The sequence below is a fragment of the Candoia aspera genome, chromosome 4, assembly GCF_035149785.1.
Source record: "Candoia aspera isolate rCanAsp1 chromosome 4, rCanAsp1.hap2, whole genome shotgun sequence".
NCBI lineage: Eukaryota > Metazoa > Chordata > Lepidosauria > Squamata > Boidae > Candoia > Candoia aspera.
Window position 1 is genome coordinate 53,625,768 of NC_086156.1, and position 15,723 is coordinate 53,641,490.

At 35.2% G+C, this 15,723-nt stretch overlaps 1 protein-coding gene across 2 annotated transcripts in view; it reads left to right on the forward strand.

Moving 5' to 3' along the window:
* Nucleotides 1-15,723, forward strand: part of POU6F2 (POU class 6 homeobox 2) — a 393,997-nt gene that overhangs the window by 332,025 nt on the left and 46,249 nt on the right. For both annotated transcript variants that reach the window (XM_063304155.1, XM_063304156.1), the window contains one exon: nucleotides 14,981-15,127. In XM_063304155.1, coding sequence (XP_063160225.1) covers nucleotides 14,981-15,127 — 147 coding nt within the window. The remainder of the gene's footprint in view (nucleotides 1-14,980; nucleotides 15,128-15,723) is intronic.

Genomic DNA, 15,723 nt, shown 5'->3' on the forward strand with positions numbered 1-15,723 from the left:
GATCAGCTTTGAATACTACTAATATTGTAGACCTACAACTAAACATTCAAAGCTCTGGCATCCTACTGCAAAGTTTTAGCCTTATTGCTGTGCTAAAGATTTGCCATCCATGACCCTTTACATATTGAATGTAAGCTATAAAAATACCACTTCTTATTGATCACATGGTTATTAAAGTCAGCCCATTGCCCCATTTATATGTCAAACACTTGTAATATTTCCTGTAAATATTAGAACACAGGAGGTGGTTCATAATACTATTGTGTGCAGTCACATTAGAAACGTTCAGCTTTTCATCACTGAAAAGATAATAAAACTGTCATCAAAAGCTTTATTAAGCATGCCATACATTTATCAAAGGAGTCTGTTTTCATTTATACATGTGTCCTCTACATGCCGAATACACACTTGGTGCAGGTGTTTCAGTAAACCATACATGTATCTCAACAAAGTTGCTTGTGATAATTGTATAGTCTCACTTTTTAAGATCCTTTCTTATTCAGAACCCATGAATATATATACTGTGTGTGTGTGTGTGTATTATATATATATAGAGAGAGAGTTTTAGACTTTAGGACAGCCTTTCTCACCTTTTGACCCTGGAGGATCTTTTGAAATATTTTTTCAGGCCTCGGGGAACCCCTGCACATTCAGGTTCAAATATAGGCCAGAAGTTACAAAATTATTATATTGGCTTCATGTGGAGGCCTGTATATATGCATTAACAGTGTTCTAAAACTGAAAATAAAGAGTGAAACTTACCTTTTTAATGTGAAGTTGCCCGAATTTGAAATAATTTTTTTAATAAATCGTGATCTCCCAGGGAACCCCTAGTGACCTCTCATGGAACCCTAGGGCTCCATGGAACCCTGGTTGAGAAACCCTGCTTCAGGAGATTTAATCTGATGGATGTAACAATGAAAATAAGCCAACTTATTCCTGTTAAGATGGCATAAGGCTTATTTTCAAGGCTCTTTAAACATTTGTTGCATCTAATGACATTTAAGAGAGCTTTCAAGTGAGGTCAAAGCAAAGATCCTTAGATCGCCTCCATGTTCATTTAAGTTGCCTTTTCCATAGCCAGATGCTTTCATATGAGTAACTGATAGAAACCTTTCACCAACCACAGGAGAGTCTTTTACAGTTGAGCTTCGATTGAAGCTCTACAGTCTGAGTGCAGGGCTGTGAGCAAGTAGGTGTTTGTAAGCATTTCTAATGGCATTTTGATGTACATGTACAAAATTGATGTCGGAAGGATCATTGTAAAGTCCCAAACAGAGGAATATTGTGGATATTTTCAGGTGGCAGTCAGATTCTAGCTGGGTGAGCCCAGTGTATTTTCTCATGTCACAGTTGATTAGGTTCACAGGGAAGTGGAAAGAGTAAAAAATTCTCTTATTACTTCAGCAATGCCATATCAACTTTTCCCTTTGAATGCAACATTAGTTTTTGTCCAGAACTCTAACTGCTTTCTACAGTTTGGGGAATTGTAAAGCAGAAACAATTTTCCCAGCTAGGTTGACCTTCACAGTAATAAGAAATGACTGGGATTTCTCTCTATATCTCAAATATTTGGACTTTGAGTGGGGGCAGAGGGAAGGAATATGTTTGTTTTCTTCATCTTATGTTGCAGGCATCAATTTGGCACTGTGAATCTAATTTTGTTCCATTCAGAAGATTATATGGACTATGTAGTATCTCACCTATTGTAACCTGGCAAGTGCACTTTGAAATATTAATGTATTTTAAACTTTTGTTATCAAATTATCATCATCAGTGTAAAAGTGGCATTTTGTTTTGTCCATTACAGGAACACACCATTACTCACTTATGGGATTAAATATTTTCAGTTATTTTTTGGCTTTACCCAAGGGTTTTTAGAAATATGAGCAACATCAGGAATATATACACTGGTACACAGAAGGGTTTCTGTACAGCTGCTTCTCTACACCATACCATCATTGGTTATGAAGGACACTGCTTTATGCATCAGTGTGTTACTGAATGAACAGATTTATGGGAACATAAATTGATGTCAGTTTCACTTCCATAAAACAAAACACAATGTTAGATGCCCATCACTAACCAAGAATTTAGATGCAACCATGCAAATTTTGTTATTACACAATCAGCAAATTCACATGATAGTCCATCATGGATAGAGCTGTTTATATTTAAGATTTGTTCTCTTGCTATATTATCTGATTCAGAGAACATAAATATTGGATACAAAATATTAGACCTTAAACACACATAGTAACAGAAATCAAACTTAACACATAATTCCTAGATAGGAATTTCTTAGGATATTTCTTAGGATAATCTGATGACTAAAACTAAAATGTCCTGCTTGCTTTCTTGGTCATTTTTCAGCTTGTTCAAAACTTTAAAAGAATACAAGAACATAAGAACAGTTCTGCCGGATCAGGTCAAGGCCCATCACAGTTTTTTGCAACAGCCAACCAACATTCTAACTTTTCCTTGTAGAGGAGGTGTTCAAATCCAGTGATCACTTTGACTGTCCTTTTCTGCAAAATTTTCAGATCTATCATAACCCCTTTTGAGTGTGGTGGCCAGAATGGCACATAGTACTCCAGCTATGGACATACCATAGCTTATATAAGACCTGTACAGTGTTGGCATTATGCTGTCCACTATACATTCTGATCTGGTTAGTTACAGCTCAATGTGTATGTGATTGTGTGTGTGTGTGTGTGTGTGTGTGTGAGGTTGTGGTTTCCAGTGTGCATCATTTTACATTTACTTAAATTGAATTGGTTTTGCCATGTAGCTGACTATTCACCCAGTTTACAGTGATCTTTCTGGAACTCTTCAGTTAGTATTATCTTTATACAGTATTTCAGTACACACTGAACATGATGGATACTACCAATCTATTATTTACTATTAGGTCAATATCATTTATAAATGAGTTAAAAAGTATTAGTCCAACACAGATTGTTGAGAGACTCCACTTCTTATTTCCTTCATTTGAGTAAATTGTCCATTTTTCGTCCTCTTTGCTTTCTGTTTCTTAACCAGTTAGCAGTCCATAAAATACCTCAAATCCTCAAATTCCATGACCACTAAGTTTACTCAAGAGCCTTTGATAAGAAACTTTAATCAAAAATTCTAATGCAGGGTTATATCCATCCATGTGCCTGCTGCCACCCTCAAAAAAACTCTAAAAAAATTGTGAGGCAGGATTTGCCTTTGCAGAATCTGTTCTGATTTTCTTTCAGCAACACTTCTTCCTCTTTCTACTTAGTTATTTTTCTTCTTTGATAACCATTTTGACCAATTTTCCTGAAGCAGACCTTAAACTGACTAGGCTATAATTTCCCAGATCTCCCCAGGTTTCTGTTTTAAAAATTGGTTTCACATTGACTCTTTCTGTTCCTCTGGCACTGAGGCTGATTTGAGTTACATACTTTTACTAGGAGATCGTCAATTTCACCTTTGAAGTATTTAAGAACTCTTAGGAAAATGCCATCACAACCTGGTGCTCTAATCCTCACATCTTGGCTTGGAGACTTCTAACATTGCCCAAGACACACATACTTCATGGGCTTTTGGTCTCCCTTTCATATCTTGGCTGAATGACCATCCACTTCCAACATTAATTCTATGTCTTATAATACATTCTGAATGATCTAATCCCTTCCACACCAGATGCTGCCCAGTACTTCTCAATTTTCCCCCCAGCATTAGAAGCTGTTCTGCCTCTATTCTGATGTTGCGTGCTAGCTGCCCAATTCTGTTTCCATTCTAGAGGAACTCATCTCTCTTGTACAGGTTTGGCTTGTGCAAAACATTCCCAAGTGTCTCATATAATGAAACTCCTCCAGTAAGTATTCTCTGAAGGCTACTCTGGCAGTTCTAGAGCTCTAGAACTTTGGGAGCAATTCACTGGTCTTCTAACTTCAAATAAGACATGAGGGAACAGAATTCTTCTATTGTTTGCTCCTGGAAATCGATTCAAATGTATGCTTTCCATGAGCATTCGATTGTATTATCATTCTTTATAGACCATTTTCTACTTCTGAAGTCATTGAGAAGTTTTTGAGTGGGTAAAGTATTGGGTGGGTGTAACACCAACTGTTATACCCACCATTCTTTTCAGATACATGAACTCACCCATTCCTGGCATCTGTCTCTTAACATGTATCGTAATATATATACAACACCATAATGCATGACTAATAGTCTGCCCTTGAACTGACGTATTACAGGTTATGCAGGTTTGCACAATAAAAGGTCCCTTAAAATCAAATTATATTCACCACATGAAGTGCCAGTTTTCCCTTTTATTGTAGCTTTTAAATAATATTGCCATTTTCTTTAATCATTTAGTATTCAATTTAATCATTCACTGGAACATTTAAACATTCAATAGAATATTCAGGTAACTAGAATAAAACTGGATAATACAAAGATGAGAGGTTCATACATAAGTTCTACTGGTGTGCCAAAGTGCTGCCCACTGCAGTCGATGATTACTGTTTACAGTATTTAGTTACCGTTACCATCTGTAGGAAATCTAAACTGAGCTCAGATACAATTTTTTAAGAAGTTTTTTCCCCCAAGGTCACACTGGAAATTCTTTGCAAATCTGGATATGAATCTCTAAAGGAATACAAAATTTTATGTATGAAACATTAGGTGAAGCTATATTTCTTAATTATAAGTTCTCACATTAAACTGTTGTAAAAGTAGGATGCAATGTCCTTACCTTTCATATTGATGAATGGTTTCTCAGTAGTACACAATAAAACACTTCCTATTATAATGTGCAATACTTCAACCAGTGCTCTAAAAAATAATGATGAAACCAAACTTTTTATTTCATTAACTGAATGTTGATTTTATTTCTTTCTGGTAGTGATAATTTGTGGTGCATTAAATGAGGTATTTTAAAGGTCTAATATGTTGATCCTACAAAGCACAGACCACCTTTTATCGATTTTACTTTTAGTAAAATAAATTGAGTTTGCAGACCTTAATCCTTTAGGAAAAGCAGAAAAACAGGAAATAAAATCAGTATTATTTGGATGGTTCTTTCTTCTGATTTTACATGTGAAGAAGTTTTGCTCTTAAATAAAGCTGCTTACCAGGTATTTTGTTTTATTGCCAGTTGAATGGAAGCTTGAAAAATGACTGAATGTTGGCATTAAACAAAATTTCAGGAATGTAGGAACATGTGATTGGAACAGAATCTTTCATCAGCCTGAGACTCATTTGATTGAATAACTTTCTTCTGGGAAGAAATCTTTACAATTTTCAGGTGAAGTTATATTTTTATCAAATAATCTCAGTGTAGATTATAACATACAAGTTCTACTGGTCTTTGCAAGGGAAAGATGGATACAGTCTTTTCCTAAACAGAAAATATGTCAGAAATAAGAAAGTCTCAGTGCATTATTTTTTTCAGCCAATATATCTTTTTGGTATCATCAAACCAATATTAAGCACATGGAAGCATTAATATTAAGCACATTCAAACACATGACTTCAGTGAATGAGAGAAAGTAAGGGAGAAGGAAGGAGGGAGGAAAAGCAAAAAGCCAGTGGGTTTAAAAGCACTGGATAATATTTGAAGTATTATATTTCAAATGCTGGCCAATATCAGGGTGTTTTGTGAAAAATCATTGAAATTATTTTGCCATTTCTTATTAATTGATCCATTTACTATATATTTGCAAAAGGGAAACAGCTTTTGAAAAAGACCATCCAAAATCAAAACTTTCAATAGCTGAAATAATTACGAATGTTCCTTGTGTTGAGGATTTCCAGTTTCTTGGAATTGCTGTAAGTAACAACATGATAAATCTAGGAGATACTTTCTCGAGCAGTATCTACCCAGTTGTAAATAAGAAATAACAAGAGTCAAAGCAGATAAAATTATTGTAGAGGAGATTGATGCCATACCTAACTGAAAAGAAATAAAGGAGGCTGCATCGCATTTTCAATCGTTTCATCTTCTTAAAATGATTTGTTTTGGGGAGTGAGATTGTTTTTTGTTTTGTTTTGTTTTTGTGGTGAAGCAAACTGGAGCAGCAGCAATTTTGTTTAACCAAGGAAGCTGAAGTGTTTTCTGAAATGGCTGCCTTTTCAACATTCACTTGGGACTGGGAGAACATTTGGTATGTTGATAGCAGTTGCATACCTCCTATAAAATACATGATTTTATAGTACAGGCAAATCATTCCTCCAGCAGCACTTCTTAAATTTTCCTCCCCACCACAAAAAAAACAAATAAATAAATAACCACAGAGTAACCCTAAACCTGAATTATTACACAAAGTTTTTTTTAAAAAAAAATCTTTAGATTTTTTTCCAAATATCAAAGAATATCTTGGAAACCAAAGAAAGTTGCTTTATATGAAGCCATAATGTGGACATTGAAAATACATTCCATGCTGGGTTTGGTGATGGAAATTAACAATGCATTTTATGCATGCCTAATAAAAAATCAAAGTCACTGAGTTCAGTGGAACATACTCACAAATAAACATGCTGTAGAATCAATTAAATGGTGTTAAGGAAGTGGGTTGCACAGAAGAGGGGGCAGATCTCAAAGCTATTTCTGTACCATAAAATGGTACAAATTAAATTAGTCTTTATTACAGTGATAGACCACCATAAGAGAGCAGGGTACAGTCATTAAAAAGAAGCATATAATATCTCTATCTCTCTGTAGGATACAAAAAGTAAACATCTTAATGGAGTTATAAAATGATAGGTAGGTAGGTAGATGATAGATAGATACAATAGATGATAGATAGATAACGATAGATGTTAGATAGATAGATACAATAGATGATAGATAGATACTGTAGATAGATAGATAGATAGATAGATAGATAGATAGATAGATAGATAGATAGATAGATAGATAGATAGATAGATAGATAGATAGATAGATAGAATTTTAAAAAGAGTGGTGGGAGTGTTAGATGGGTGTAGGTTAAAAAGTTAGTATATGAAACTATATCAAGTTACAAACCACCCGAATATGACAAACTAAGTGCACATTGAATCTAGTTTATAAAATTGAGCCCCAAGCACAAGTCATCATCTTGAGCACTGCTACACAGAACCTGGCAACATTGTCTGTTGTAGCAGGGTTGGTATCTGAAAGCAACAGGGTGGTATAAAATTGTCCTATGTGCCCTGAGTATTGTAGTAATGGTAAGACAAGGCTAGTGTGAATGTCTCTATAGTACAAGCACTGGAGAAGCACGTGCTTTGTTATTGCCCCGGAGTCATAGGGGCATTGTCATTCCAAGTAGGGAGTCTTCCTGTATCGGCCTTCAAGGACAGCTAAGGGGAGGTCATGGACATTATGCCAAAGTAAAGGGCCTTTTATATTTTGCGACTTCCAGTTTAATTTGGTATGCCATCACTATAAAATAGTTTCATCTTGAGAAACAGACTAATTAACCCAAACACTGTATCTTCTTTCTTGGCTCTGTCATCAGAAAGTTTCACTTTGTTTACATACACAAATTCATGTAAGTACAAAAGCATGTCCCCATTTCCCCCCTTTTTCACAGTATATTCTCAAGTAGAGAGCTAGTATTAAATGATGTGGTTCTGATCAAGTGTTGGCTGGTTGTGAATGTTCAACCTTCCTGTTGTTTGCAGCTACAGAAAACTATAAATTAAAAACAACAAAAGTAAAAGATAAGTGGAAGTCCTGCCAAAAAAAACCTCACTATTCTCAGTAGGAACTTTTGCCTTGTTTGAATTCTACCTCAATATTTTTTTATTCCTTGCTAACTACACAGGGTCACATTTTCCCTTCAGTGCTGTGGATAAAAATGTGGCTCTTGTTATGTATTACTAGGAAAGAATGTGAACTTTTGTACAAGCAGACCACTTCTGCTTTTCCTACCAAATACTGCCTTTATTGAGCACTCACAAGTGTAATTGAAGTTGTACAAGCAAGCCTGCAACTAGGGTCTGTGTCACCTGGGGCAAACATGGATTCCACACCCATTTTGGCACACACACACACCCACGGTGTCCAGGGCACATGCCCCACTTGCCCCCCCCCCAGTTGCAGCCCTGTGTACAAGTTACTGTGTGTCAAAGTTTCAGAGACTGAAATCCACATAGACAGAACAGTATTTCAGTGCATACTTTGTACTGTGTGATTCCTTTTTGTGAAATACCCATGGCCTTCTTATACATGAGGCTTAATATCTCAAGTCTGAATATGGCCACCAATCAGAGTGAAAAAGGATTTGGGAAAGATGCAAAAGTGCATGGTCAAGCACTGTGTCCATCTAGACACTGGGCCTAAGAAAAATCTAATTATTGTTTAGCTAGTGATGATTTTCCTCTTGCACATAAAATATTTATCTTTCATGATGATCTCTTCGTGATTCAAATCCACTGAAGTCCAGAGATTGTCACCACTAAAAGGAAATGCCTTAATAAGGAAGTGAGAGCCTTTTTATTGGATTATTCCTCTTTTACTGAGGGTTCAGAATATACACAGGACTTCCGGTGGAGGTATGACGAACAGAAGATGGCTCTGTGAAAGCGGAGCTGATGACTGAAGCAAAGACCAAGGAACCAGTGAGTAAACTGGTTCCTTGGCAACTCTCTGAATACGGAGAGGATGGGAGATTGCCCATATGTGCTCCAGATGGCTGCTCCTGGCAAGGAGACCACAGGATAGCAATTTTCCACATGTTTGAATGTCGGGAGATGACAGGATTAACCATCTTGCTCACAACCATGGTGGAGATTCTTAAAGGACACTGTGTTTGAAAACTTCACTTTCTAATCACTTTCAGAAATTGCTCATTAACTACTTCTAAGCTATTAAAGACCTTTGGAATGACAAGTTTGAAAACGCTGGGTGAGTTTGCCTTCAATCCTGAATGAAAGAAAATTTTAATTATAAGAATTAAAGAATCTGAAATAAACAGCAAAAAGCTAAATAAGATTTTGATCTTAGAAAGTTATAAATGGACTAAGGGTCCGGATAAAATTGGAATATTGGAACTTTTACAATAAGATTTTGGAATTAATTATAAAGAACAAACAGCTTCTTGTGGGAAATAGATTCTGTTTCGGTTTTTACAAGACAAAACAAAGATAAACAATTTCATTATTTCAAAAACTGGGCACTAGAGGGGACTAAAGTTTTTACATAGGAGAAAGATTTATAAGCCTGTAAAATGTTGCAAAACATTATAACAATAAAAATACTGAAGGAGACTTTTGAAGAATGGAATCAGAAAATAGTAGCCACAATATTAACAATGTCAGTAATGATGTCTGACATTTGGATAGACTATGTCCGAAAGATGTTACTTAAGAAATGACAGATGTAAAACAAATTTTATCTGACAAGATAGAGATGGTATCGAAAGTGGATTTACAACTGACCGGCCAAGAGAATGACATAGAAAAGGATGTTTCACTGGATCTACAGAAGAAACTGGCTGATGTTTTAAAATTTCAATGGGAAATACAAATGACAAACCAAGAGAGTGACCTGGATATTTTTTTCCTATTGGATTTACAAAAAAGGCTTGTTAAAGCCTTGAAGAACTCTGTGCGATGGGACACAGAAGAAATGAAGAGAAATCAAATCCTACAACAATATTTGAAGAACTAAAGATTAAGACTGTTAAAAGTAAAAGGAAGGAATATGAAGTTGGTTTATTTGATCAAGGTTAAAGCAAGATATGTTGTTACTTCTGGCTACCCTTTATGGGTTTCTTTGACTTTCTGCTAACCCCAGGACTGAAAAGATGATGTTTTATGGATTTGTTTATAGATAAGAGATGGGATATGGGATGAAGTGATAAATGTTTGTAACCTTAGAGGGGGTGAAGAGTCACTAAATTTGTTTATACTTATGATGAAGGTTGGAAGCCATTTCTTTATATATTTCTTTTTTCTTTATTCTTAGTTTTTTCTTCTCTTTTTTCTTGAACCTTTTACTCCTTTCTATTCTCTTTTCTTTTAGTTTGTATTAGATTTTACTATTATAATCAAAATCCTTAATGAAAATTATACACACAGAGAGAGAAGGAATAGTATATACACAGTATTATTTGGAAGAACACCAATGGAAACAAAAAGACAAACTTGATATAGATAAATATCAGGCACATATCAGTGAAATGTCATTTCCACCAACAAATGCTAAAATTTTCAATAGCTTTTCCATGTTACTATCTAAGCTGCAAAGGGGCTGCTATATGTACATTCAAGACTTTTATTTTTGTTATTTCTAAAAACACCTAGATTGACTTCACTGCTATTACTTCATGTTTTCACCCATCTGAAAGAAATCATAATCAGACATGAAAAAAATTAGATGATTAGAAAAACAAAAACAAAAACCCACAAAAATTGATAAGCATTAAACATGCATATAGCATCCATAAATATTTTGTGATTCTGGTGAAAAGATAAAAGTAGGAAATCCAGGCTACATGAAGAGATTCATCTATCAAGAATACCCTTTGGAAAGACAAAATTCTATAAAAAGTAAGGTAATATGAGATTAATAAAAAGTTACAGATTGTTCAGATCTTAGCAGATTTGCTGGAGAAAAAATAGTATACCGTTTTAATTTGGCTGCTTTGATTTCTGCACCTGTGGCAGAATACTTACCTTAGATCATTCTTGTTACTTATTCCCTTTTTTCTTTGCAATGACATCCATGCTATTCTTATATCAGATGCTGTTGTCTACCAAGAGCCCTGAAATTCACTAACGGAAAGAATTACCAGCAGTTGTCACCGACAATTTCACATGTTTCTGGCCTGAGAGGTTGTGGCACTAAGGCAAGGGCTAATATAAGAGCTTGCAATCTTCACCGTTGGGCATCTTGCCATTAGGGAAGCTGTATTGTCCTCTGCCCACAATGTCCACCAAACCTTCTAACTTTCCATCTATCTGTTTTCCAAATTATATGTTTATCATATTGGCATGCTCATGATCTTGTTGAAGCTGTGCTCAGTATAATTATTCCTTCTGACTTTAAATATCTTAAGAGTAGTAACAGTTGTGAACAACTGGAGTCTGTCCATTAATTTTCCTTTTTTCATATCTGGATGTTATTATATTTGGTAGTTTTGTGAAATTGCTTTATAGTGTATTTTGTATTGGAATTTTATTATATATTTATTGTTTTATATTGTAAACCACCCAGGGTCCCTCTGGTCAGACGAGATGGGCGGTGACAAATTTGATAGATAGATAGATAGATAGATAGATAGATAGATAGATAGATAGATAGATAGATAGATAGATAGATAGATAATCTGGCAGTACAAGAAAGAAATACTTAATCTGCAGGTAAGGATTTTTTGTATCTTCCATCTAATTCTGATGGAGAAATCAAATGAAGAAGAAGAAATCACTTCCTCCAGCATTCTTTTGATTACAGACTTTAGGCTGATCCACACAACAAGATCCAGTACATAGTCCAGAGTTCATGACATATAGAAAAAAGAGGAAAAGGTTCCAAGAGAGTGGGGTGACACAATTCATATATTCACGGGATTAGAACATAAAACAGCATTATTTATTTATTTATTTATTTATTTATTTATTTATTTATTTATTTTATTTATGCTATTTTTATCCCGCCTTTATTATTTTTATAAATAACTCAAGGTGGTGAACATACCTAATACTCCTTCCTCCTCCTATTTTCCCCACAACAACAACCATGTGAGGTGGGGTGGGCTGAGAGATTCAGTCATCACAATACGTTGCTTAGAGTGAAAAACTGAGATCCAGGAAGCTTTAACAGAATGCCATCTGAAATTATCTTATTAAGGACTGAAATTGAACTTGCCTCAACCCTCCCTTGCATCTGTAGACTGTATGGATATTTCTCACAGAACCTTAATAGAGCTACAACTGTTGTAGAGTTTAAGTGGTAGCTTGAAAGTCTGACTCATGTGGTGGAAGAGAAGGAGAAAAAGAAGGAAAGGGGTAGGTTCCTGTGAAAGCAATTCTCCATAACTGCTTTTCAGTGTTAAAAATGAACCACAATAATTTTTCACAAAAAAATCCGACTTTCCCAAACCAGTTTTTCAAGACTCTCCAACTCCATTCTTAAGATCCTTTCTTTTCCTCCATCAACATAAAGTAACCTGATTAGCTATATTGTATTGTGTCATCACATTTATTCTATTGATTGTCTAGAACCACTCAGCAGTTAATTAATAGATTTATTTATTAAATTTACACACCACCCAACTCTCAGCAGCAATCTTGAGGGGGAGGAAAATTAGGGAGTACATTTATTTCCACTGAATTAAAATCAGATTATATTCATATTTCGGTCATACCCAGACCATTGCATCAGAATCTCTTTCTTCCTTGGTTTGACTTGTGGATCATGATGAATAGTGTAACAAATTCAGATGATCTAGCCTTGTGATCATATCTAGCAAAACCAGAGTTAGAAGGTTCACCTACTGTATTTTGTCGGTGTTTGGCCCTATCTATAGTACAGATATTCACACTTTTGTACCCGGGCTGATTCATACTGATAGGACTATGTAGCCAATAGATTTGTAAATTGTTCCATGGCTGCTGCTGCTTTCTCCTTCTCTTACGGTCTGACACATAAAACAGATTTGCTTTAGGACAGAATTCTGATAAATGACTAGCACTGAGGACCAAACAACTAAAGGACTTTAGATACAGCTCAGCAAAGACCTTTTTGCTGTTCTCCCCATACTCTGACTCACCAGGTTCTACCCCAGTGGTGACCTGCAAAGGCACTTCTTCTTTTTAGTTATAAACAGAAAATGTCTTAGGTATATACCGTATCTAAAAATAAATGTGAGTAGTGGAATAAAGAAGCATATAGCCTAAGTGGCTGAGAGAAAATCCAATAGAAACGGCTACAGCCACAAGCTTGTAGAATAACCTAAAGCACCATAAGAAGAAGAAATATCAGCAGTATTGATAGACTTGCTTGCTGCCGCTTATTATCTGTGTGAAGACCACATAAAGGAGAAAGAAAGGTATTTATTTTTTCTGATAATATATCATACTATATATTTAATATATCATACTATACTAGCAAATATAGCCTGAGCCAACCCAGTCATATCCCTCTCTCCTTTTGATGTGAGATTGAACTGAGTCCCAACGGTATTCCTTAATTTTTGTCCATCACTTGTTATTGTAACAACACAAAATACCAGCACAGATGGATATGCATGGTCCAGCTGACAGAAAAATACTGATTTAATAAAAGAACTTTGCTGCTTAAGTGTATTCTATTGTTTGTTTGTTTTTTGGCGAAGAATAAATTTTGGACCAGGAAAATTTGGGTTAGGTTCCAACCTGATCATGCTAGAAGCAAAAATGTTTTGAGATACCACAATCTATGCCACATAATGAGTGAAGGCAGGATGTATGTTGAAGGATGTGATGTGCTGTTCCCGTCACCTTAGGTTTTGTCAATTTGTATTGAATCAAGTCAGGTTGTATCAGCAACATCCCTATCAGTAGTTACTCTTGAGTGCAGTAAGTTTGACTTTAAGTAGATTTAGACAGCAAATATCTCAGCTACAATAAATTTATATAATGAACAGTGCCAATCAGCTGTTTCTAAAGTCCCAGAAAACTCACATTTTTTATACCAGGCATGTACTTATTTCTACCATGGTTTCCTAATACAATCAAGTGTACATTCAGATTTTCTAGTTTCAGTATAAACGTATATTACATAATAGAGCTGTCCATATTTTGAGAATGATTCTGAAGAAGCACTTCAAAGAGGATGTATGTGCAGCTCCTCTTTAAAGCAGCTACTGCTTCCCCCTTCTTCTCCTTCTCTTCCCTACATGCTTAAAAAGGACCCCTGGTTTAAGAGTCAACTCATTAAGGCAGCTATGTCTTTAATGCAACTCTTTGAAACGGTCACATCTTTTTAGTTTCATAGGGAGGTCTAAAAACTGACACATGTGCTTTAAAGATATACCGTGCCTGTGTCCCTACACATTTGGTTTCATCTCTTCCAAATCATTTTTTAAGCATGCACAGCCCTATTAAATAACCTTTGAATGGTCATAATAGTTGAGACAGCTGCAAATGTTTGGTATCAAGCACCTACATTCAATTTTATAGAATATTTTCCATTTTATTATGTCTTCTAACTCTGTATTTTAGAACACAATGGAAATTTTAACAGTGAATTGAAACACTTGGAATCGCCTTCTAATAGGATTGTAAAATTTCATAGAACACTTGAGACTTCTCTTCCCACTGCCTGCCCCTTAAAAACAGTTTTCTTAACTGACACCTGTATACCTACTTTCTCATAATCTGTAACTAACACATTTATTATGTAACTCATGTGAGATTTTCATTCGTGGCTTTTGCTTTAACTTTAGCTAATATAGGTTTTCATGGAAGAAAAAAGGACTGAAAGAAATGTAGCTGTTCATCTAAAACTGTGGCCATTTAATTAGAAGGTTTTTCCTGGGACATTCTGCAGCTTATGGTTGTCCTAGCTAAATGAGAATAGTTGGATATATATAGTGTATTTATTTATTGAATAAATTTATTTGGCTGCCTATCTCAAATACATGTTTTCAGAACCTTGTACCTAATTCAAATTTGCTTATGATGCATTTCTTTTAAAAAAAATAGTTTTATATACTGTTGCTTTTAAAATCTATATTCTGTTTGAATAACCTCTATTTATATGAGAAACTCCCAACAAATAGCAAAGATGCTTTGGCCAGATTTTACCATTATTACCATCCACTCAAGGTTGAATTATTTCCATTTATTCCAACAGAATTTATAAAGTGTTTAGAATGAGATTGCCTGATAATTCACATTGCCAAAGCTCTCAAACACAGTTTGAGATGTTAAGATTAACTGTTCCTTCCCATCAAGCTGATTATTAATAATGTCAAGCTACAGAACTGAACTGTAGCCTTATTCTTTCCTCTTTTATTCCCATTTTCAGCTGGTTAATAATCCTCTGGCAAGTCAAGCAGCAGCCGCAGCAGCCGCCGCCGCCATGGGCTCAATAGCCAGCTCACAAGCCTTTGGCAATGCACTCTCCGGTCTCCAGGGGGTCACAGGTCAACTAGTCACTAATGCACAAGGACAGGTGAGTGGAAGATGGATGGAAATAGTGAATTCACATACTGTATTGAGCATTTCCAATGATAACAATCTGGGGCTGTATATATATGAAAGGGGAGATAGATATATAAGAGAAAATTTTAAAGATGTAGAACACTAAGACAGAGGTTTGAATTGAGAATAAGTCATACTAAAAGTAGCTCCTGAAAATCATTGGGACTTATATCTCTACATTAGTCCTGGGCTCAATTCAATATTATTTTTTTCAAATAAAATTTAAACATGAACAAATGTTTGGTTTTGGCCTCATACCTAATTTTATAAAGATATATGTCTTGAGTATTTCTCCTGTTCAGTTCTTGTTCTGTACACTCATTAATTAACTTCAACAGAATCAACAAGTCTCCTTTATTCCTTTGAAAAGATTGATGCCACAACACAATGTTTAATATATCTTATCATACTACAATAAATTTTTGTGATGAGCTTTGAGTGATACTGTTGGGAATGATCAAAGCAAAGTTCACAGTCTAATATTACTATATCTAAATGACATGGCTGAGAGGAATTACCAGGGAAATTTGGGCCCATTGTCATCAATATATGGATGACATCTGCCAC